This window comes from Cyprinodon variegatus, unplaced genomic scaffold, assembly GCF_000732505.1.
Source record: "Cyprinodon variegatus isolate N-32 unplaced genomic scaffold, C_variegatus-1.0 Scaffold75, whole genome shotgun sequence".
Classification (NCBI taxonomy): domain Eukaryota; kingdom Metazoa; phylum Chordata; class Actinopteri; order Cyprinodontiformes; family Cyprinodontidae; genus Cyprinodon; species Cyprinodon variegatus.
Window position 1 is genome coordinate 1674252 of NW_015150528.1, and position 25271 is coordinate 1699522.

Sequence of the window (25271 nt, forward strand, 5' to 3'; positions counted from 1 at the left end):
TACCTGGAATTAAAAATCCCTTATCACAGAAACAATCAACTAAAACAATTATTTTCCAAGTAATTATCTACTTCAAGTGAAAGGTAATAGTGTCACTAGGCGTTTATCCTTCCACATGCTGTAACTCACGTGAATGTGACCTTATTACCTGACTAATTGAAAATAGGTGTGAGCAGCACAGCACCACCACGAGCAAGGCAGCTGTTTCAGCTAATGCAGTCTGCTCAGTTTCAGAATAGCAAGATTATGATGGGCAGGCATTGTTAGCCTGACGTAGTCAGAATACGAGTCTGATGCTGCTCCATAAAGCTGTGATTATGGGGCGTGTTTCGAACGAACCAGGAAAAAAAAATGCATCTGCACTCAATTGGATAGACCTACAACCAATAAGAGCAACGGAGTGCGTGACGTATGTTAAGCAACGCATAGTTGTTGTCAACAAAAATCAAAGCGTGCAGTTGCACGCCTAGAATAAGAAGATGAGCCTTGATCGCGTTTCTCTGTTCCTCTTTTAAAATTAATTTGCAGAATCTACTCACCTCAACTCTCCAGCGGCAGCCATTGTTGTTGTCACCCAAGCGTGCTTTGGTGACGTGGTTGATTACGTTACTGTTGATCATCTGTCCATCATCGTATAAAGCCCGCCCTGACAATTTGATTGGCCCGCCAGATATTGTGCGAGCATACTCCCGCTACTATTAAGCAATGCCAGACCGAACTTCCCGACCTCAAACCTTGTGGGCGGGACTAAGTTCGGAATGGCACCCAGGCTAAGGCATTGTAGTCATCAAGAGAAATGGCTCTGTTATCATATGGAGACGATTGTACAAACTCAGAGGAACTTCAGCTTAGCTTTAAAAATAATAATAATAGGATCAAACTAATGATCTTTTAACAACTAAAGGTCAAGCTCTAAGTTATCATGAATTATAAATCCTGTCTGTGGTGAATATAGTTGGATATGTTTTTATTTTTTGAAATAAATACAGTTTTACATTTTTGTCACTACTTTATTCCAAATTACATTTATACTTGTATGTAATGGTACAGATTTCATTTTTTCCAAATAGAAAAAATAGATTATAAAAAAGCACAAAACTTGTTTATGATCTGTTATAGTTTTACTTTGTATGAATGTAGTTTCTTTCTTTGGCTTAAGGTAAAAAAATATATTTCTAGTAAATCAAAATGTATAGTTTCAACCACATCAGAAACTTAATTTGAGACAAAGTAATAAATTAAGGTGTAACAAATTACAGTAATTTTTTTAAGCTGATCCAATGTATCTTTTTTTTTTTCAGTGTAGAAGGTTTTAAGCAGGGACCTGCTTGCTCCAAAGGACCTCAGCCTCCTCAGGAGGTGGAAGTGGCTTTGGCCTTCTTATACAGAGCATCGATGTTATGAGTCCAGTCTAGTTTATTATTGACATGAACACCCAGGTATTTTAAACTCTCCACAGTTTCTATGTCCTGCCCCTGGATGTTCACAGGGGAGTGAGGTGAGGGTCTTCTCCTGAAGCCGATCACCATCTCTTTGGTCTTACGGGTGTTAAGACACAGGTGGTTATTTTCTCACCAGTAAACAAAGTTCATGATGACCGATCGATACTCCAGCTGGTTCCCCTCAGAAACACAGCCTACAATAGCAGAGTCATCTGAGAACTTCTGGAGATGGCAGCTGTCCGTATTGTAGGTGAAGTCCGGGGCGTAAAGGGTGAAGAGGAATGGAGACCGATTTAAATGTGAATGAAGCTAATAGTGCAACATCATTTTGAAAAAACTGTTAAAATAAATATATAAAGGTAAAAATAAAAATAGATCCAAGGGACCAATAAATTACAGTTCCTGAGCCAACCCATGCTTGGGAATGAGTTGCCCATTAAAGAAGGCTGGTTTTAAGTCTGAAGAAGCATTTCTAAATTAATTCTGCCTTTAACATTCCTGGCAAGTATTTTAAAGTCTTAATGTTTTAATCCACCCTCAGAAAGTTCTTTCAGTCTATGGAAGAGAAGTAAACCCACAGCATCACAGGTTCTCCACCGTATTTAAACATGGACATCAAGCTGTTTTTTTCAGACATCTATTTCATGGCTGTGTCATCTGCAACCAGTCCAAACCTCTCTCTATGTCTCTCTTCACCCCACTTACTATATTTAAGCAGGATAATGCACCATGTAAAAGAGTCAAGCTTTCTTTAACACATGACAGTAAGGCCTGTACTCCAATGGCCCGGACAAATAACCTTTGGGATGGGGTGGAACCGTAGATGTCCACCCATCTATTGTATATGCTTGTTGTTTGCAGGATCGCAGGGAAGCTAGCGCTTATCTCCCTGGACCATGTGCCTGTGCACATTCTGAATGTGCAGCTAACATGTCTGCAGTATCACTGAGTGACCCTATGTGGTCAATATGGACTAGAACTTTAGAAGAAGGTTTTTGACACCATAAAGAATTAGCAACATTATTTAAAGCCAAAAAGTCGTCCAACCTGTCGCTCAACCCAACAAACCGATTTATGGGTGTAATCCAACACTCCTAGAATAGCCAGACACATAAAAAAAAAATTCAGCTTTTTTAAAATGACTTTGAATCACAGTCTGGTTCATCCTTATGTAAATCCAGGCGACGCTGAAGCTTAAGCATCCTGATCCCAGTTCAAGGAGCAGCTTTATGAGACTGAGCATGTGTTGTGTTTACCAATCACCTCGGGAAACATGCAAAAAAAAAAGAAAAAACCTAGGGCCTCATTTATGAGCTGGCTCCCTCATTACACCAAACCTCATTGTATGTATACCTTGTTTATAGCAATGCAGGTAGTAAAACTAAATGCCCCGTCCATCAGCTGTAATTGTCGTTGGGAGGGGGGAACCGTGTGAATGAATGAGCTCCCGTGGTCCCATGTGATAAACGTTCCAGACAACTTTTAATTAAAGCTGGTGTTGCTGTCTCAAGGCGAAGGGACTTTTGCATGTTGCAGTTTGAAAAAAACACAACTAAACTGTTTCCAATGAGATTTTCTGTGCATATCTCTCCATAAAAGTGACAATATTTATTTTTTTCAACTTTTTATATTTGCTCTGGCCTTGCTACTTAGCGTATCAGCTTCAGAGGGGGTTTACTGTACAGCTTTATTACAGTCCTTTCAGATCCCCTTACATGTAATCCCATGGCTCGATTTCTGTCTGTGGCTCCGTCCTTGCCTCTGGTTATATCCCTGACAGATGTTCAGCACATGGAGAAGATAATGACTGTCACCCACCAGCTCTGTAAAAACTCGGGCCTATCTTGTGTTACCTGGCTGTGTTCTCTGCATGAGAGGATGTTAAATTGTGTTGAGGCGCCACTCTCGCCCCTAACTCCAAGTGCTTCACACTCTCCAGCTCAACGGGGGAAACTGGGTGGGGGGTTGTGATCCAGTTTGTGGAGGGCACCCTGAAAAGATCTGGCCTAAACTTGAAAAGTTGAGTTAAAAAAACCTGGACAGAGAGCTGCATGGGTAGCTCAAACGTTGCTTTCTTTTCTGGAATAAAAAGCGAGAATAATTTCAATTTAAAAGCCAGAGTGCTTCAAAGAAAAAGCCCCCTGTCTCCTGCACAGTTCGCTCCTGGCTGATTGGAGTTTAACCAGAGTGTGTGTGTGTGTGCTTCTCCTGGCTCCTGTCTGCTTCCCCTGGATTGGACTCCTGTCGCCTTCACAGTGAAGGGCCACTCAACCTGGGTGGATATTCTTTCTTTCACATCTGCTACAAATTTACCAGAGGCAGAGCATTCAAAGGCTCCTTTATGGAGCCGTCAGCAGCCCTGTGACTGCTTCCTATAAGCCACACACACCTTGGCACACATACATACCAGAAGAGGACATTTACTATAAGCTTTCTATTAGGTTTATTTTAAATACAATGTTTTCATCATTCAGTGCATAAATAAACACTTAAATTGTACATACATTTTCCTTCCATCTTATTGTTTGATTATTTTTAGGTAATTCACATGTGTCCATTGCAGTGCATGACCCGGGATGTTCTCTGTGCATTGAGGTCCTGCACACATGCTCCATTGTGACAAGTTCTTTTAAATGGGGTTTCCAAAGTGGTCATTTTCAGGTGCTGAAGTGATTTTGTGGAGCCGCAACTACAGTTCAAGAAGTATATTAATTTGGAACTACTGCCAGCACTGGTGGTTGATGCAGATAAAGGCTTTTTATCTCCAATTACATCAAAGTTATAGGCCTATAAAAGAATAACATTTTCTTAAAAATGGGAAATGTTGAATCAGCACAAAGGGCTGGATGCTTTTCTTTCAATATAGATAATGTGCAAAACATTTTTTGAATTTTGGAACCAAAACAAAAAGAACCTTTTTTCTTTTTTTTTTTTTATTACACAACCAAATGATAGTTTATTGCTAAGCCAGTTCTGGAGTTATTTATTCTTGTCTATTATGGCCAGAGGGACATCTCTTCTCAGAAGAACTTACCAGTACTATCTGTGTCAGAAAATCTGTTTTAAAGAATAAAGTTCTTTATTTTTCATGTTCTGATTTACAGCCAGGTTTGTTAATAAAAATAAAACTTACAACATTTAAATATCTCTGTTTCTGTATCAGCAGCGAAACAATAGGATATTTTTTTAAAGCATCATCTTTCAAAATGTCCTAGTCAAAGTCTAAATGACACTGAGGCCATGAGAAAGAAATTATAGACAAAAATTGGTCAAAAGCTTCTATTATATCCATTCCGTTCAATAGTTTAGCACTGCAATGGATTTTTTTTGTCTTATAAACTTCCAGTAAAGCAAAATTAAGTTTAAGGTTGTAAGGCATTGTGAAGAGCACAGATAAGTTTGCAGGGAAATGTCTAAATAAATAACAATCATGCTCTGTGATGAATTGTTCCCTATGACTAAAGTGTCAGAACTATTTTCAAGCCCTATAATGCCGGATATACAGCAGAGGAACACCAAAAAGGCAGCGCTTTTGTGTAGAAGTAAGCACGAGCCTGCTTAACATTTGAAATCCCTGGTCTGACGGAGCAGTAAAACGAAGCCTTGGCATGAGTCATGAAAGGCCTCTGCCCACTTATTACATCTACAAGCTTGACTGCCTTTCATCTTCCCCGCAGCGCGCTCATCCGATTGTTGCTGCTGCCACATCAGGATCCCTGAGTTCAAAGGACTCTCCACGCACGTCTGAGGTTATTTTCTTCGCTCCTTCTCCTAAATTGCCTTTAACATGCCTCAGATTTGCACCTTCATGTATAGTCGGGTATTTATTGATAAGAAAGAAAGCTGCAAAAGCATTTACCTTCCTGATTTATCTGCTGTGAGCAGGCCAGATGTGTGTTTCCTGGCACTGATGGCTCTGCTTGGGCTATGCAGAGGGGGCGTGGGGGTATACTAGTGATATGTAAATGCTTTCCTGTTTGGAAGGAAAGATTCACACCAGTTCAGACGAGAACCGGTTTTTCCTTTGGGATGAGAGCTCTGAGTTCCCAGGAGAAGCATCCTCTGAACTCCTACGTTTCCCCTTACTTTGGTTATACTATCAAAGGGAAAGAACACACATAAAATAGGGGGAGAGGGCTCTCTTTTGTGAATAATGCATTCATAATTGGTTATATTTGCACCTAAAGCACAACACACACAAAAATAGAGCAACTCACTACTTTGGCCAAACACTCTCTCAACCTTTGAGGCACCTAAACACCCTGTGAATGAATCTGTTACTTCTTTTCTCTTTGTTCTGGCAGCTTGTCAGGATATTTTTCCCCCTCCACTTGTCCTCATTTTCTGTGTGCATTCCTGCAGCTGCCAGCATGATAGACTATTGACTGAGCTCATTTTGAAACATGCCATGATATGACATAAATCGAGTTTACGCTCTAAGCTGAAGAACTGCCTTCATGTGAGCTGCAGAGACGACGACGCTGCCAGAAGAGTTTGAGCTGCAGAGTCATTTTTGTGTGACGGCACCAGTGGGAAATGTGACAAAAATGCAGTAAGTAAGACTTAAAGAGTCCTAGAGAGAAAAGTAAGTCAGGCTTAAAGCCTTGTGAAAATTTCAAACAATAAATAAAAAAAGATCCTTTATGTTTTCTGCCAGTTGTGGCTTGCTAACAATAATTTAGGCCTCAATCTGACAATTTGATGGGCTTTTAAAATGGATAAATAACATCTGGCATTCTAGGTTAGAAGGTTCAATTTATTGAAATTTATCCAGCTCACAATTACACACAACTCAGGACACAACAGAGGAATATATTTTCTTTCATTTTTACAAATAAAAACATAAATTTTAAATAAAGTCTAGCCCCATTTACTCTGGCTAGAGTCCAGTATAAACATTTTATCTGAAGCAATCAAATGTAAAAAGCATTGGCTCTACCTTTCTCATCTAAAATAGGTCAAATTCAGCTATTTTCCATATTTATGCTGCTATGTGTTTAGGCTGCTGGAGGACATAGGGGTCATTTTTCCGTATTCTGCTTCACTCTGTCCCTATTCTCCCATTCTGCACAATTTGTTAGTTCCACACATAACTGTGTTATTTATTCTTTTTCTCGGCGTAGTAGCTCAATCCGGCCTGTTCCTGTCCGGCTGTGACTTTGGCCTGTGAGTTTGGCCTATTATCCAGTGTAGTCTTGTTGCTTTTACTGTGACTAAATGTAAATGCTCTCATTCATCCTCTGACATTGGACCTTGCTTGGAGCTCGTCTGTCTCGATGCAGCCACCTGTGGAACAGTTACCTTTTGTAATCTGCTTTTTTTTCTTTGTCTACTTCTATCTCCCTGAACCCCAGTCGGTCTCCGCAGATTGCCGCTCACAGTGAGCCTTGTTTTGCTGGAGGTTTCTGCTGCTACAAGCCTGCTTGGGGCGAGGGATTGCTGAAGAGTCAAGGCAAAAGAAAGTCCTGCAATGACTCAATGCAATCAAATGGTTTTCCTTGATAGAAACGTTCAGCCAATCGGACTGCATTCTCTCTGAAAGTGCCGTGAGATTACGTACTGTGAATTGGCGCTGTATGAATAAACTGAACTGAATTGAAATATAATTCAAATCTGTATTTCCAGGTAATCTAATAGGGATTCTTTTAAGGGAACCCTTGAAAAAAAAAATCAGGACTTCTTTGGTCCTAAATACTGGAAGAAACATGCACAGCGCAAAGTACCATATGTTTGGAAACTTTGAGGGTGTTTGGATTAAACTTCTTTCTCTTCAAAAAAATAAATTAATTAATTAAAGCCTAAAAGCTTAAAATGAAATCTAATCTAGCAGAAATAAACACGGAGAAAATCTATGAAACCGAAACATGTATTAAGTATACAGCTGATCAGTGACGCTGCCGTCTGGGCAGTAATGGCCACCCATTTACTCAGCAGTCCTTACAGTAGCTGGTGAAATGTTTCCGTCTGTGCTGCTTTGACAGATGGGCCAGCCCTGCCAAGGTCTGTGTCATCAGCCTGGCTGAGAGTCCAGGCTATTAATAAGCTGATCTTAAAGTCATTGTTGTCATTGCGTAACTCATTATCTTATGTGTGAGCTGTCTGTCTGTCTGCAAGTTAGGCCCACATCTTCATTTAGTAGGTCGCCTTTTATTCCCTAACCTCGCAGTGAGTGTTTGGTTTGAAGGGAAAAAAATAAAAACGTTTGGTGTAAAGAAAATATCTTACAAGAGTAGAGCAGGAAAATACTTCTTACATGTTTTCATATGTATTGAAGGGTTTATTAAAGTCTTTAAGGTTGAAGTGTCCTGAACACAGCTGTCTTCTTGCTAGATCTGTCCCTAATCAGAGGCTGTTTCCACCGACTTTTCACGCGCCTGACCTTTACTCTGATCCATCTCAGTCCTCCGCACCTGTCGGCAAATTACAGGCAGCTCAAAGCTGTCACCGCCTTCCTGACTGTGCTTCTCCTTGGACTTTCTCTTGCTCCAAACATCACTATTCTTACAATACAGATGCAGCTGTGAGTCCACATCTGGAAGCTTCCACCTAAGCAGATGCAGCACATTGTATTCAGTAATTCAGGACCGTGCTACAGGAGGGCCCAAAGTGTGGGGCGTAGGGCCCATTTGTGGCACTTAAGCGATTTTAGGGTTGTCCTTGATTGCAATTCAATTAATTAATTAATTAGCTTTGTCAGCTTGATGAAGATACATATTAAAAAAAAATGAAAAAAGTTCAGGTGCAATACTTTATTTTCATACCTCAGTTATGTTTTTTCTCTCTTAGTTTTTTTTTTGCGTAGGATTTTAGTAGGATTCACTGCAATCCAGTGAATCCTACTAAAGAGTAGAATTGGATGCAAAGACACACACACACACAAAAAAACAGCCTTTCTTTTTAACCAAACCTGCAGAATTTTTCTTTTAAATCCAGAGGTGGATTTACTTGAGTAACTTTAAATTTAAATTAATTTTAATGTAAATTTAAAAGCAGTTTTACTGCACACTCCATACTTTTTACTTTTACTTGAGGGATATATTAGTAAAATCTTGCAACACTTGAATAAAAGGTTTGGCTGTTTCACCTAGAGAGAGTAACCTCAATGAAATACAAATTTGTTTTTAACAGTAGCTCTCTAGACAATGGCACACAGCTAACGTTTGTCAAAATGAGAGTTCCTCTTTTTGAGCCGAATTTACTTTATTGCAGGTGAACCTACTGTTATATTTGGAGGTCAGGCTTAAATACAGTCTGTAGTATTTTGTTACCCCTGGGGGTGCTTGGTTTTTAAAGAAAATTGGTTTGGAACGTGTCTTTTGCCTGGATTTCTTATTCTTTAATTACATTATTCATTCATTTGTATCAATTATTTAAGTTAAATTCAAAATGTCAGAATTTGGGAAATACCTGTACATTTTGCTTTGTTATTGCATAATTTTAAATGGTAAATCAGATACTTTTCTTTGCAAGAAACCGCTCACTTATTTAAATAAATCTTAATTTTTGGGTACTCTGATTGACTTTATTGATTCTTACAGTGACATTTACTCGTCACAGCGGCTCAAATATCAAAAAGAAGAATGTGCCGATTAAAAAAGGTGCATGGGGGTATACATGCGTATTTATCTATGTAGCTATTGCACTGGGTATCAAATATAAAGAAACTGATTATTGCACAGGGTATTAAATAGTAATACCCACCTTGTTAAAATCTATGATGCTTTACAGATCCATTTTCCAATATGACCAAGTTACAATTTGGTAACTTGTTTTGTTAAAATACTGGGTGTAATTTCATTGCTGGGCTAAATAATTTTAGCTAATTGAATAGAGTAAAAATCAAAAACTTCTGTTCAAGTCAAAAAGTTGATTTTTGTCATGTTTGGCCCCCAATGCAATAGGACCAATGGTAAAAGCAATAAAGGCTTCTCTTTGAGGTTCCAACATATCTAAACTCATCTGCATTATTATTTTTTTTTTTAAGATAAGCTCTAACCAGAGGGAGCGGTGCAGTTTAGTACCTTAGTGGCAGCATCATGGTGTGGGATCAGAGCAGACAGGGATGCTGGTCACAGCTGATAAGTATCCCAGAACAAAACATGTTAGAGGCAGCAAAAGTAGCCTCTAGGCTCCAGCTTTTTTTTTTTTTTTTCATGCAATGGAAAAACTGCATCGTCACCAGCTGGATGCAAACTTAAAGCAGAGGAGACAGCATGAAATGCTTTAAATGCTGTCATTCTGCAGGATATCTGGACCAGTGCATTACTCAAGCTGTAACAATATTTAATATGTCAGGTTTGGCTCCAAAACGAGAGAACAGCAGTGCAGTTATTTAATACCAGTGACAAATGTTTTGATATTTTATTAAAAAGTAAAGACATAGTTCAGCCGTCAAGGCCGACCCATTCATCATCAACTCTGTGATGGCAGTGATTTCTGTCACAGACCTGAGCCTGGCCATCTGCTCTGCTCAGATCAGCAGTGTCTGTCCACAGGCTTCATTCTTTAACCTCCAGACCATTCCTATCCAGCTTTAAACTATAAATATATAGAGATTCATTTAAAAATTAAGTGTAAAAGCATTTTGCAGCTCGTCCAAGAATAAAAACATCTGAACTTGGATGTCCTCCAGAGGGCTCAGATTGTTCAAACATGTCTCAGTAACTCAGAGTGGGGATTTTTTTTTTTTTTCTTTAAAAACAATTTACTGGTTGAGCAAAATAAACAAGTTGGGCAAAAGACTGTGATCAGAAAGTTTGGATGATAAAAAAAAATAAAATCACTGGAACACAGCATTTCACAGAACAGACCAGGAAAAACAGCCTAATCACTGTACAGATATATAAATATATACACAATGTTGGCAATAAAAAAAATGTAATAATTGGCTGCCATAAGAGGTATTCCTTTTAAAGAGCTCTGAAATCTGCAGCAAACTGGAGTCATTGAAGGAACAGAGCGCCACCTGGTGACGCCACCAAGAAATAGGCTGAGTTGACGATTGTTGGTCAGAAAACGTAAAAGTCAGTTTTTGCTGAGACATTTTCTCTGTGCATTTATTGGACAGGTTTTCATTTACAATATCAAAATAAGATGTGCCAAACAAAAAAATTATTTTAAAAAATTCCCACTTTCTTTAACAACAAAACAGATGCTGGTTTTAAATACTGTGTACAAGAGATTATGCACATAAATCTATGTACGGTCCTGTACTTTTAGAGGAGGAGTACAAACAGGTGGATCTTCTGAGGCGTTTTAAAGTGGCAGGGCACTACAGATGAGGAAAGGCTGCACAGCTCTACGAGCCGCTCTGCTTCCTGAAGATGAGCAGGATTTTAACGTAGGCCAAGTTAAACCAGAGAATATCTACAGATTTGTATTCAAATCCTGTGGCAGCTCAGAGGCGGCCTGGCAACGCGTGTCAGGACCCACCCTAGTGTGAAGTTGTCAATCGCGAACTGAAATAGAAACCCTAAGAGCCATGACGACAACCCATAAATGTATAGGTTCTCTTTTCTTTTTTTTTTTTTTTTACTTCCTTGGGATAAACAATGAAACAAAACAAAAAAATCACCAATATAAAAAATGTTACAAATATAAATCAGTTTTCTTGTTTTTTTTTTCCAAAATGTGAACATAAATTTGTCAACACAAAAACAAGTCCTTCTGAGGTTTGAGTCCTGCTGGTTGTGAGAGGAGGAGGAAGAGGAGGAGAGCTTGTGGTCGTATTCCAGAGGAGGAGAACAGAGATGATGGAGATACACCTCCCTTTTCACGAGTGTTTCAGTCTCTTGGAATGTCGCTGCTGATGGCTTGACTGCTCCTCGTCGCTGCTGCCGTCTCCCCGCTCCCCCCGGTGACGAGTTCTCCTCGTGCCCCTCTCCCCGTCACTATCCAGCTCCCTGTAATCCTTCCTGCCGGAGGTGGCAGAGGTCCTCTTACTCCTCCTCCTGCTGCTGTTCTCCTCCTCGCTCTCCTCCTCGCTTTCGCTCTCGTCTTTCCGGGCTCGACCGTTCCTGGTCGTCTTCCGGTTGGATTTGCCATTCTGCGCCTTTTTCTTGGGTTCGTCTTCCTGCTCTTCGCAGTCCTCTTCATCCTCCTCCTCTTCGTCCTCTTCCTCCGATGGAGGGGCTTGGCTAACGCGCTTGCGGGTGCGCCGCCGGAGGTAGCTGATTCCTGGGAGCAGCTTCTGGATGAGCTCCGTGAGCGTCTGCTCCGTCTTCACCATGCAGGAGAGCACCGTGCTGCCCTGCTGGTTGTACTCCTCCGCATTGGAGAACACCAGTTTCATGTCCTCCAGGAAATCCTGGGCGTGGCGGTACGAGCCCTGGCTGAATTTGCCCAGCATGGTCTGGAAGTCCATGGGCTCCGAGATGATATCCAGGTAGTCCTCTGCCTCATCTGGGGAAACGGGCTCCCTAGAAGGCAACAGAGAATCCAAAGAGGGACACATGAGACTCAAGACTAGGAACCAAAATAATTTGTATTTGGGTCTACTTCGTGTTGTCATACAGGTCCCACCCACAGAATAAAAAAAAAAAAAAAATTATGTAGCATTCTGGCCAGGGTGAGGAGGATTAAACTGAACTCAGATTTTGCTGCTTAGGAACAATGGTCACATACATTCCTTAGTGAAATTACCATTAAAAAACAGCATTTTGTAATTCCTCAGGTTAAATTTGATATCAACAGTCAGACGCTTTTGTCGCATCACTGCTAGCCTGCTGTGTAGACTGCCAGATGCAATTAGGAGTGGCTTTACTTTATTTACTGTGATGAGCGAAAGAAAAAAAAAGGTTTTATTTTTTCGAGACAATTGTCTGAAAACGTCACATGCTGTCAGAACATAAAATATTAATTTGTGCCTTTAAGTTTTGACATTTTAAATGAATGTGGGTATTAAATATAAACTGTTTCTCCACAGTCCATGAACAACATATATTAGCTGAGCGATCAGAAAACTTTCACTTCTCTTTGTATATGAGAAACACATTCTCCAGACTAGGCTACCACATCTATATATAAAAATCTATATTCTTGTTGATTTTTGATGGTTTTATATTCTGACAGATCAGCAGGAAGAGGGATCAGCTTGGATCCTGTGACAGTGATCCTGCCAGCTGCTAGATCAGCGTCTAGGGTTGGGTAAGGCAACTCTGGATGCACCTGATGTGTATCAATACTGCACACAATGCTTGTAGGATTACTTCTATGGTTCCTGTATGTTTCTGTTAAAACCAAATAATATCTGGAAAACTAATATTTTGATCTGGCTGATGCCTCATTTTACAAACATGTCTATGATGTAATGATGAGTGAGGTTGTGCGTGTAAAATGCTTCTCCAACTGTGATACGGGGCCGACTTCCTGAAGAAGCGAGCCAGGTGTTAAAGCGCTGCCATCTGCAACACGAGCCGTATCTCCGGTCTCAGTAGGGTTACAATTTCGGCAAAAACTGTTGTCATCCCTCAGTAATTTAATTCATATACTTTAAGAAGTGTGATTTAAGTGTTTTCTCTGAGGAATCTCTTATCAGGAAAGAATCATAGAAAGCTTAAAGCTGTAAACACAGAGGTTTCCTCTACAAAAGGCCTGAGGTGATCCTTCTAAGCACCTTAACGTGTATGTAAAGCAGCCACCCCTGACGCTGTCTGAACGTCGCCTAAGCCTGCCTAGCGTCAGAGGTTGCTCTCCTGCTCCTAGCTCACCTGAATGGCCAGCTGTAGCGGAATTTCATGAGCTTCTGCAGGATTTCTTCACACCTCTCCAGCTCCAACGCCTGCTTTTTTACTCCTGTTTGGGAATTCTGTCTCACCTGAAATAAAAATCAAAATAAGCATCAAAACATTTTTTTGGTTGTTCCCAAGTTTTCCTGTGGATGTTTTTTTTTAGGGGACATCTTACGAGTTCATCGATGTCTGCCGGGTTGCTGGGGCCAGCTCGCTGCTTGCTGCTCTGACTGCTGGAGGCCTTCTTGGGTTTGCTTTTAGAGCTCTTTGATCGAGATGAAGACTGCTTATTTTTCTTCCTCGGCCTCACTGTAAACAAAAGGAGAGGTCAGAATGCTGGCTCTGGGCTGGTGAAAAGTGAAATTAAGGTCCAGTGATCCAGAGAGGCTCAAAGGCTGCAGGAACATCATGTTCGAACGGACAGAAACAATCTGCTCAGAGCTGCTCTTTATGGAGCTGACAGAGAGGATCATCATGCCACATTCTCTGAGTGAAGTCAGGGTGAGACAGGAAAGCTTCAAAGCAGGGTTCAGACCTCAGCCGGGCTAAATGACAACATGCAGATAATAGAAACTTCCCCCATCGTTTTCCTCATTCCTAAATGTTGGCATGGAGGACAGCCTACATTAAAAACAGCTGAGGTCTGTTTCTATAGGATTTTTCAGCTTCCCATTCATTCTTTTAGGTTATCTCCAGATTGCCCAGTCCCTCTAATCTATAAAGTCTGAAAACAAAACATTCATATAAGGAGGTTTTCTGTTGGTTAGTCCAAAAGTGACCCGAGACTCAAACATAAAAATACAGACTGTGGAAGAATGGAGAACATGAAGGATTGAAAAATAAAGAAAGGTTGAATCTCACTAAGATTTTAATTTTCTCAGTAAATGCTTCCTGAATTGTTATTATATAAATACATCAAGTTGACAGATGGATTTTAGACAACAGGTTGTTGAAGTCTAGAAGTATTTTTCTACACTGTTCCCCCTTTCTCCAAACTTTTCTGTTTTCTGTAGGAAATCAATATATTCCTTTCAGATACTCACAACTGTGCCCCATGGCTTTGTAGTCATTTTCTTCCTCCTCATCCTCCTCCTCATCAGAGCATTCTTCTTCAGATTCCTCCTCACTCTCTTCTTCATCCGTGTCTTGCTTATAATTTCTACAATCAAATCGTTTAAAGTCATGCTCCGCTCAGAAAAGCGGCAGTAGTGTGTGCGGAAGTCGTTAGCTGGGCGTTGAGGCCTCTTACCGAATGCGGGAGCCCCTCCTGGCTACGGTGGGCTGGCAGGCCGGACACAGCCACTCCCCGGCAGGGATGCGGTACAGAGCCGGTCGCAGGCAGAACAAATGGAAAGCCTTGTTGCACTCATCACACAGGATGAGTTTCTCATCATCACCTGGATCAGAAGAGATTTATTAGACACTACTTTTTTATTTTCCTATCTAGAAACTAAACTGTTCCAACACATCTTTCGTTTTCCTGCTCATCTCTGAATAAACAGATGTAAAATGAAAGTGCTCCATGTGCTGCATCTGTGCAGGTTGCAGAGATTTCACCTTCCTCTTATCACTACAGGATCACCTGAAGGTTTGCGAAGCTGCCAACTCCAAACGTAGACCTGCCTGACACATCTAGCCTTTTCTGCTCTGAGCTTTCTGCTGCTTCCCTGTCTGGATCTGGTCCTACGCTTCATCAGCCTCAAAGGCTGGTCCTTCCTGAGGTCTGGACAGGAAGCAGACAGCTGCATGACTAAACCACCACTGCATCACTCTGAGAAACCATCTGCAAAAATCTTAAGAGGCAACAAGTGGTTTAGGATGGGTTCTCCATAAACAAGGGCTGCTTCAGTTGTTCCAGGGTTGTTGTTTTTTTTAAAGTATAGCTACAGTCAGGGCAGAGAAATAACATTTACATATTCAAGCCCGCTTTGACAGGGCTCTCCTACCTTTCCTGCGACAGACTTTGCAGCGAGCATTCTCGGCAGACATGTCCCACTTTATGCAGGCGTCCAACATCCCCAGCAGAACGTGCATGCGGGAGAAAGTCTGCGCCTCCCTGATTGCCGTCTTCCACTTCTCCACCGCTGAGGCCACCTGAAGGGAAAATTTGAATTTGGTTATTAAAGCATCTCTTACATTCTTTTAATACTACTTCTATGCATCTCATTAAGGCCGTTTGACAGAGACCAACACAGTGATGAGCTCTTGGTCTGTTTTCAGGTCTTAGATATTTTGCAGCTCCAACAGGTTTTCTTTCATATTTGGCCCCATATTTTAAATGCATCCCCAGAGCAGTACGATCATGTTTGGATGCAGAGTCTCTTTCTGTATTTTACATGCGGCTAAAATAAGCAAACTTGCTGTGTTCCTGGGTTTTTATGATACTGGATTATCATTCCCTATCCCAACCAAACCTCAGACGCTTTCCCAGAACAGGAAGAAAAAAAGCTGATGTTCTGGTCCAAATAGATTGGTTTTAGTTTCAGGATAAATGAGGCTGAATTTAAATGGTAAAAAAAACAAGAATCCTTCTCCATCCACAGTAATATTCTAACACATAATCCCCATCAGACTCACCCGGGCTTCTTCTGCCAGTTTCTTCTCCTCGTCCACCTCTTCCGCTTTGCCTGTTTCTTCCCCTGCTTGTTTTTTCTTCTTCTTCTGTTTGGGAGCCATGAAGCCCTGCAGGAACTTTTTGATGACGCAGGCCTGAAGGGTGATGATGCACTCTCCAAAGTCTTTCAAGCTCTCCATGTCTTTCAGCTGCAAACAATCAAATGGAGACGTCAATCAAAAAAAAAAAAAAAACACATTAAAAAAAGGTTTGTGACATATCTATCTGCTCATATAAAACCAATAATATGACTGACCTGATTTTCTATATCAACGTTGTCGTCTAGGTAACCCAGTCCACCCTTCTGGAGTCTAGAGGCGATTTCCTGGATGTCGCTGCGCATGTATTTGAGCAGCTCAGCATAGCCATCGCAGCTCCTGAGTGCCAGTTTGGCTTTGCGGCTCAAATAGATGGAGTGCAGAATGTCCTGATACCTGAAAACACCAAGTTTTAAAATTAGAAACAGGTTGGTACAAGGTTTATTGACACAAACTGCCCTTTATATGAATTCTGCAGCAAGTGACATGAAGCCTGTGAGGCCATACAGCTGGACTGCCCAATATGTGCTAAAGTAATTATATCCCATTTACCGGTTCTGGATCTTCAGCTTCAGCTCGCTCTCCCGGACCCCCTGAGAATGAAGACTTTCCACCAGCTCCTCCAGTTCAGCTGGGCTGTCAATGACGAACCTGGAAGAAAAGCCAAGAAGTTAGGTCTATATCAAATTCAGATCATTTTAAGTCCAGGGAAAGAGCAGATGTAGGTTCCCACCAAAGGTTTTGTCCCTGTTTAGGGATTGTAGTTTCAATGCAGACATCTGGTGCTGCCCCCTGCTGGACTCCTTCACTTGTAGCACCGTCAACACTGGCGTTGTCCTTTTCAGCTTCTAAGACGAAACCGTTAAAGTGTCATTATAAAGCCTGGTGTGAAGCAAACAGACTTCGAGGCTGATTCTTGTCTACCTTGTGGATCAGGAACTGAAGCCGCCTCGCTGCCTTCATCATCCTCCTCTTCCATCTCTGCCTCGGCTGGTTTCTCTTCAGGGGGAGGAGTAAAGCTGTAGTCGATGCCATCGTGCACCCAGCCTTTCTCGATGTACAGCCCGGGAACCACGTCGGAGAAAAGCCAGTACCTTCAGTAAAAATTGATTCATGCATTAGAGAGGGCTGACTGAGCAGTGAGGGACTATTTGTACGTGTTGTGGAACAGCAACCTGTTGTGATTTCTGTCCGTGCCGAGCGGGGTCCGACGCATCACCAGCTTGGCTCTGGTTATCCCCTCTTGGAAGGCCCGCTCTGCAGCAGCTCTCTGCTTCCGCAGACGCTCCTCCTCGGCCTCCTTCTCCATCCGCTCTACAGAGGGCCACACAGGAACCGTTACTCATTCAATAGACTTCGCATCATGTGACACATTACTGCTAAACGTTCAGAAAGTGTTAGAGTCACTTCCTACTTTCTACATCGTTTTATGTCTGAAACCTTTGCTCCGATTGTAAACACATTTAAAGGCTGTTTAAAACTGTAAACTCAGAATGTCTAGAAGTTAACAAAAAAGGGTAATTTATTCAAGATATTTATTACAAATGATCATTTGTGGGTTCCGCTGTGGGTTCTTCCCTTAGTGCTTCTTAGATTAACAGAAAAGATTTTAAGATGTCAGAAATCAATGATAGGATGATCATTTTACATTTTTAGCACTTTATGATGTAGAAATGAAAGTCTTATTTTCCCTGACTTTAATTTCACTCCAATCCACACGGTGCCATGATCATCCAGATGGCACTAACATTTAGTTAAACATCTTTTAAACTAACGTTATTGTGGCTCTTTAAAGGTTTATCTAAACCTTTTAGTTTAATGTTCCCAGACCTCATATTGCACATCACTGAAATATTTTCAAAAAGTGTCATGGGTCTGAGTTTAGTAAGGCTATAGAAAACACCCTGACACTGGGTTCAAGTTCCAACCATGTGAAATAAGCAGACTCCCTCAGATCAAAGGGAATCAATGAGAAGAAGTCCAACTGAAGCTTTGATATCCAAGAAGACTGATCCAAATGTTACGCATGGTGGTGGCAGCATTATGGTGAGGGAGCTTTTTGCTACCTCTAAAGTTTCAATCTCACCTCAAAGTTGGACAGTTTGGTGTCGCAGCAGAAAATGAACCCAAACAGATTCAAACTGGATTACAGCTTAATTAGAAAGGCTGCAGAGACGGATTATGTAAACAGAAGTATTCTGTTATATGAATGACCCAATATCTCTGCTGAATTATGGAAGACGCTTGTTGACGGCTACTAAGAGCCACTACTGTCCAGAAGACAAAGGTCAAAGGACCTTTAAGGGTAAATTTGACCACATGTGGCTGAAATAAAATCTGAATTTCACCATTACTGAGTAGGTGATAAATTGGATGAAGAGCTGTCAGTTTACCTCTGTTCTGCCGGTCCAGCTCCTCCTTCTCCTTCTTCGCCTGCATCGCCATCAGCCGTCGGCTCTTCACCAGACTGATCAGGTCCTCGGGTTCTGGCTCAGGCTCCACCTTTACTTCCTTCTTCACCTCTTTTTTAGCCCCTCCCTCTTTTTTCTTTTCACCTAAGCACAGAGCCGTCAAGTAGTAAATATCTCCAGCCGATCCACTTACCAGATGATCAATTAAGCTGTGGAGATCTTACCTTTGCTCTCCATCTCCTTTCGCATCTTCTTTTCAGCCCTTTTGCGGTCATTGACCTCCTTTAACATCGCCAGACGCTCCTTCCACAGCTCGGCAGAGCGCTGCTGCATCGCGTCGACGTGGTCCTCCACAGAGTAGGTCATGAGGATGCGGTGACACAGAGCTACCAACAGATCCACCTTCTCTTCGGGGCTTAGCTCAAATACCTCCACCGTTTCAAGCTTCTCCAGGAACTCGCTGCTCACCACATCATCATATCCACCCATGGCCCCGGAGTCCTCTGACCCCTTGGCGCTCTCTTCGTGAGCGTCGCATGGCCGCAGGCACAGCCGCGTCAGCTCTGAGGCGGAGTGCATGGTGAGGGGGATCTCTGACAGGGACATGTCCAGCTCGCTGTAGCCTTCAGCCAGCTCGTCCTGCAGCAGCGTCTGCAGCAGAACCACCAACACGCGGTTCAGGTAGTGGAAACCCGACCGCTCCCCGGCCAGAGCTTCCATCAGAGCGCCCGCTGTTACCGGGTACTGATCCTCTGGCATTAGCAGCTGGGCATAGCAGTTGAGGAAGTCCACCACCATGGCCACGCTGCCAAAGAGCGTGTTCGGCAGGCCTTCGGGCATGTCCACCAGTTTGAATGTGGGCAGCGCCTTGCCGCCTTCTATCTCTTGGTCCTCGTATCGACGTGACTGTTCTTGTCGGACCAACATCTCCTGCTTGCGTTTCTCCTTGGCCTTCTCTCTTAGTTTCTCTTTGAGTTTGGCACGCCTTCTCTTCATCTCCTCGATCCGCTCCTCTTCACTCATGGCCGCCAATTTCTTCTTGTGCTCCAGCAGCTCCCAGCGTTTCTGGACGAGCTCCTTCAGCTCATCCGGCAGACGCCCACGGTCATCGGCAGATAGCGTTTTTGCGGCTTTAGAAACGAGGGAAGAGAGGGAGGTTTTTTTATCCTCTTTTCCTTTATGCTCCTTATAATAACGGATGAGGTGCAGAGCCATCGGGTGCAGGGGCTTCCCTAGTTTCGGTGTACCCAGGCTGGTGCTACGGGGTCTCTTCTTGGGACTCCCTGTGGGCGTCCCTTTAGCCAGCTGTAGCAGAGTCATCTGCTTCATTTTTGGTGTCTTGTCGCCAGCCTTCCCGTCTTTTTTAGATTTGAACACATCCAGCTTCTTATCGCCACTCTTTCCGCTCTTCTTCCCATCCTTTTTTTCTCCAGTTTTCTTGCCAGATTTGGGAGTGGATAGTGCTGAGCCTTTCCCTTCTCCTTTCTTAGAACTCCCAGAGTTCTTCATCTTGAGGGGGGAGCCATTCATTTTCATCTTATGAAAAAAATAAGAAACATGAAAAACAAGATGTTTACCAAGAAGTATTTAAATGTGAAATGATGCCTATAACATTAGAACTGAACTGTGGATGATCCTTTAATGCTGTTATCTATGGAAGCAAATCATTACCATATTTCAAATGAAAAGCATTTCCAGAAATGCTTTTTCATTTTAAGAATGTGGCTGCATTACTTGACTCATAAATAAAATTAGCATTCAATCATTCAATAAGAAAATTAAAATGCAAATAGGATGATTGATTACTAATTTTATTTATGAGTCAAGTAATGCAGCCACATTAAAATGAATAGGCATTTCTGATAATGCTTTTCATCTGAAATATGGTAACGATTTGCTTCCATAGTGATCCAGTTATGCCAGCAGGTGGCGTACATCGCTCTGAGGGATTCCATCGACTAACCTGCATGTGGCCCCACATGGTGGGACTAAGGGGTAATCCTTGAGAGTCTCTCTTTTTCTTCTTCTTCTCCCCTTTCTCGTTTCCTGAATCCTCTCCAGGTGTGTCGCCGGTCTTGACCTTCTTACTTGGTTTGCCCTCTGAAGACGTCAAGCTTTTACGCTTTGTGGAGGGGTTTTCAGCAAAGAACTGTCACCAAAGATGAGGAAGAATTAGCAGATGGAAAGAGCAGCTTTATGAAGTTAAACTTTAAGTAATTTCTGTAGGATTCTAAGTGACACAAAGTTGCTTAAAATCATAAAGTGAAGCTTTTCCAGAACATGTAGATTTATTAGTTACTTATAAGGCGATTGTGAAGGCAATGGAAGGACACCTTTGGGATTTAAGGGCTGTGTGGGAGAGGTTTTATTTAATTACCTTCTGCGGATCAAGAAGGAAGTCGCTGAATTTGCTGGGCAGGTTGTATTTTTTCACCAGTTCATCTTCAACCACCCAGGGGGCGCTTTCTCCTTTGCCCAGCCTCAAAGCGTAGTGTCTGATGAAGTAGCGCATGATCTCCTTGGTGGGAGGGCGCTCTGTTCTGTAGAGACTGTCTGTTGGGACATTGCTGATCACCTGTTTTAGAGGACGTCATGGCAGAAGGGTCAGTTATCACATCATGTCTCGCGGGGGCTGCGTTACAGTCTGAAAACAACAACCAACCTTATCCTCACTGATGAGCTTCACGTCATACTTATGGGGAAGAAATTTGGGCATGACCCATCTCTTCTTCTCTTCTTTTGTGGCAGTGGTAGCTTTCCTTGGAGAACGCCGCGCCCTGTCGCCTAAAAGAACCAAAAAGAAAAGCATGTTACGAAGAAGGGATGAGGCGGTTGGTAGGACGGCTGGGAGTAGACGTACTCAGGCTGTCCCTCCTGCTGTCCTCCTCTCGAGACGGGGGCTCCTTCCTCTGGTTCTCCTGACTTGCGTTTTCTTTATCGCTGGATGGGGAGTCACAGGCACCTTCCAGCTTCTTCTCGCCCGACTCGCCCTCTGGGGTTTCCAAAGGATGAACCTTGATCACTTTTACCCGCAAACTTTGGTCTTTTCCCACCTAGAATCAGCAGAGACGACAATCAGAGGGGAGGCTTCATGACAGAGGTGTAAACACATCAAAAATTATGTATAATAATACAGGTAATACAATAATATTTGAGATCTATGGATAGAGAAATGTAAAAAAAAAAAAACATCATTAACTTCACAGAAACAGCTTCTTAGGAAGATAATTATATATTTTTTTGTGATAAAACACTGATGTTTCAAAAACACATGATTGTTTCAAAATGAGGTGGGTCTGCTAATGCTCCCAGTTAAAACAAAATGCATGTGACAGAAATAAAAAAGGTTTTAAAGTCAAAACTAACCAGGAAGTCACACTCTTCGCCCACAGCATACTTGGTGAGGATTTCCACCCAGGCCATCTCCACCAGTTTGTCTAAGGACACGGTGTTGTGGTGGACCATCTCAAGGACTGGCTTCTCAAACCATAGCGGATACTCCTCCTGGAGCCTGGGGGAACAAAACAACAGAATTGGTGTTGCACTCAAAACATAGAACCTTTTTAATTAGTTAGCAGCTATTACTGTTTGGTTTATGTGGAGATGCTGAGAAATACATTGACCACTAGGGGGAGTAAAAACTCTGGCGATATAATTAGAGTTTAAATGCAGCTTATGACCCTGGGAAACCTAAGCACCTCTTTATCTGGTCTGTCCTGTGACATCTTTCTAAGGTCATGACATCAGGAATACAAAGATAAGGAAAACATCCTGTAGCCATCACAGGTTAAATAATATATTTCAGAGATTGCATAAAATAGAAACAGAGGAGGAGCTAAATATCAGTCCAACTGTGACAGAGCAGGTGTGGTCTTGACAGGCAGGAGCAAAGTTCCCCATCATACCATCCAGCTTTCACTATGAGAAAGTTTGTAATCATTTATAAAGATCTGATTCCTGATAATTTAGTGATAGTGAGTTTAAAACTGCAAACAAAAACCTTTTCATTATTATTACAACAAACCATTCAGCTGAGATTAAATTAAAGCCTCTTGCACTCACAGCTCAGTGACTTCTTGTTCCTCCTCCCAGGCTTCTTTGTGAGTAAGCTGGAGGCTTCCTGTGCTCTTGCATGTCCAGATGCGTTCACTATATCTTTGCAGTCGCGCCTCATACTCTCTGCGCACATCTTGTCAAGGGAAGTGCAGCATTCAAATGTGTTTTTTTTATTAAACAGCCAAGTGTAAATGACAATTGTTTCAATCCTGAACTTAGTGTCAGAAGAGTTTTAATACACTCAAAAAAATAATGCAACTGTTTTTGGCATTTACTTAATCATATTTAGTTACTTTAACACAATTGTTTTATGTCCTACCCAGCTAACAAGAAACTATTGTCTTGAAGTATGATTAAGTAAATGCCAAATGTGTTTGGCAGATTGTTCTGACACGTTTAGTTGTGAAACTGATCAATCTGTCAAGAAGGATTTTTTAAAGACCTCACAGAGATCACAGCAAACCTACACTAAGAGGTGCATTTGCACTTTACTTGCTAATGATGTAAATCAATTCTCGCTTATGAAAAAAAACTCCTAAAATGCAGAAGGACCCTTGATAGTTAGTGGTTTGTTCAGGAATCTTATACACAACCCAGGCTGGAACAAAAGCAGCCTAATATAAAACAGTTATTAAAGTGCTTATTATCATCGCACCACCCTGCATCTAAATCTTTCTGTATTTGCAGTGTTGCTGTTGTCCACAAGCACAATTGATTTAATTGATTATTTCAAGAGATTCAGTGATGAATTGGCCAAAGGCAAGGAATGTGGGAAGTAATCAGGTAAAAAAAAAAAAACTGATTTAAAAAAGGTATTAATTTGATTTTTGATTTCCTCCAATAAGCATGCCCCACAAGTCTGCCCTTAAATGTCTCCAACTCTAGCAGGCACTGTGACGCACTTCGTTTGACTTAATTGAAGGAGAGAGAAAAGGCAGAGAAGCCTATTGGCTGATAAGCATCTGTTTACAAGAAATCCTCCATTTCAGAGCAGGAAAAAAATAAATAAATAAGTAGCTAGAAAATAAAACAACCATGAAAAACATTCCTGGTTTGCGGGCATCCCAGCTGTTCCACTGTTATAACTGACCTTCTAATGTGTCATGACAATGAAGCTGAGAGTCATAACAGCGCTCAAGTTTAGCTCTACCCGAAGCTGACAACTAGCTACATAACATAACCTAGCTAAGTGATGGAGGCTACTGACTCCCTTAATACAGACACAAGTAAATTGTAACACCGAGTCCAGATAGTCTACTAAAGTGTCCCTCAACAAGCACAGACGCGTAATAAGGTTGTCGTGCGCCAACAGGTCGGCTGGCTAACCGCTGCTCCGCTTTGTGGATGCAGGCCAGCAGCAGCACTGTGACATAATAAGATACCTAACGTTAGCTAGCTAGTTAGCTAGCGCCGTTAGCATCGGCTAGCTGTCAGCGGAGCCGCGAAAGCTGAAAGTGAAAGACACTCGCCCCCAATTTATTGAACCATTAACCTACACATACATCTTAATTTAATGTTAAATAGCTTAAGCTGCTAATGAATAGCCACAATGTACAAGTTAGAAGAGAAGTGACACGGTTAGCTAGCAAGCTTGTCATTCAGTCTAAATGCTGTACATATAAAGAAATGACAGGTAATGTCAAATTCCTTAAAGGTCTACGAGTAAAAATAATGGAACCATAGATGTAGCTAATAATGGACATAAAAGACAGGCAACTAATGGAGCGGTTGAGTTGATATCTTGATTCAAAACATGGTTGTTAAAGGATACTCTTTGTTCCTGAAGGCCTCCTTGGTATGCTCGATGATGTAGACCTCTTCTCCCGGGCCTGGTGGCTCGGCTAACGGCTTAGCCAGCGGGTACGGTTTCCGGCCCAGCAGCGGTGCCATGGCGGTACCAAAGACGGCACGAGTGCCAGAGGTTAAAATATACTTTCTGGCAACAGACTAGCAAAATTTCACCCCGTGGTAGTTGTTAGCATGTATCCAGGTGTCAGTTGGGTATATTCACAGCTATAGCACGTCTCGCGTAATTGCCGGCAGGCCCCGGCTCTCAGCGTGCTAAAGCTAGCTGGTTAGCTAGCAGCTTGGCTCGCTATCTCGTTGCAAAACAATAACAGTGAGCGTCTCACCAATGGCCTCATCGCAACATTCTCCGCTTCAATAGCAGCAGAAGGGCCCTGATTTTAAGTAGAGTCCAGATGTTGTAAAAAGATGTTACAGCTTTCCTCCGACGGATAAGTTAGTAAACTTTTAGTTCCTTCAGTAGGCACGAAAGGATGAGAGCCACGCCGATATCAAACTCGCGGCAACAGCCAGAGATCGGTTGCAGATCTCTGTCGCTTTACAGTACCGATAAAGTATTTTAAAACCAGGACTGATATATTTCGCTGGATAGATCTTATTTCAAGGTTTCGATTTCTCTGAAAACTATATCCGTAAATGTCACAAGAAAGTGTTCCCAATCAAACAAGAGGTTAATTCCCTGTCGAAATGGCGGGAGTTTCTAGTCCACCGGCAAGAGAGCCCTCAACCCGTTTCCCCGGCAGCAAGCGGCGCCGTGCACATGCCCCGCCCCCTCTCTAACGCTATTGGCTGTTTAGGCGTCGCTTCCCTGATTGAATTCCTTTAATGAGCTCTCATTGGCTACTAGCGCATTTCTGTCGTCACCAGTTAGTCAGCAGCAACCTTAAATAAACCGCGCTTACACTGATAGTAAAATCCAACATGAAGATGACAAAAATCGCCGTTAATAAGCCATTTTTTAAGACAAACATATAATTTATCCATCGTTGAAGTTTTCATAAAAACTTCTGCACATATCTTATTAAAACATTTTAATTCCTTTCAGTGCTGTTGACATTTTTAAATGAATAATTCCTGTACCACATACATAGGTGTTAAAAGTACTCACATTCTATATCTAAAGAAGATACCTGTATATTAAAGAATTTAAATCTACCCACTGAAAACATTGACTT

General features: G+C 42.0%; 1 protein-coding gene across 1 annotated transcript; it reads right to left on the bottom strand.

Moving 5' to 3' along the window:
• Positions 1-10134: 10134 nt before the first annotated feature.
• baz1b (bromodomain adjacent to zinc finger domain 1B) lies at positions 10135-24827 on the bottom strand. Its single transcript, XM_015372726.1, has 21 exons — positions 24062-24827; positions 22297-22413; positions 21601-21745; positions 21095-21287; positions 20897-21018; positions 20612-20809; positions 20198-20383; positions 18459-19770; positions 18217-18378; positions 16999-17137; positions 16748-16917; positions 16557-16671; positions 16376-16474; positions 16042-16219; positions 15749-15934; positions 15118-15265; positions 14421-14568; positions 14215-14330; positions 13347-13480; positions 13151-13257; positions 10135-11860 (listed from the first exon to the last, which is right to left on the bottom strand). Exons 1-21 carry the CDS (start codon positions 24178-24180, stop codon positions 11215-11217), a joined length of 4740 nt encoding a protein of 1579 aa, XP_015228212.1. The 5' UTR covers positions 24181-24827; the 3' UTR covers positions 10135-11214.
• Positions 24828-25271: the final 444 nt, after the last annotated feature.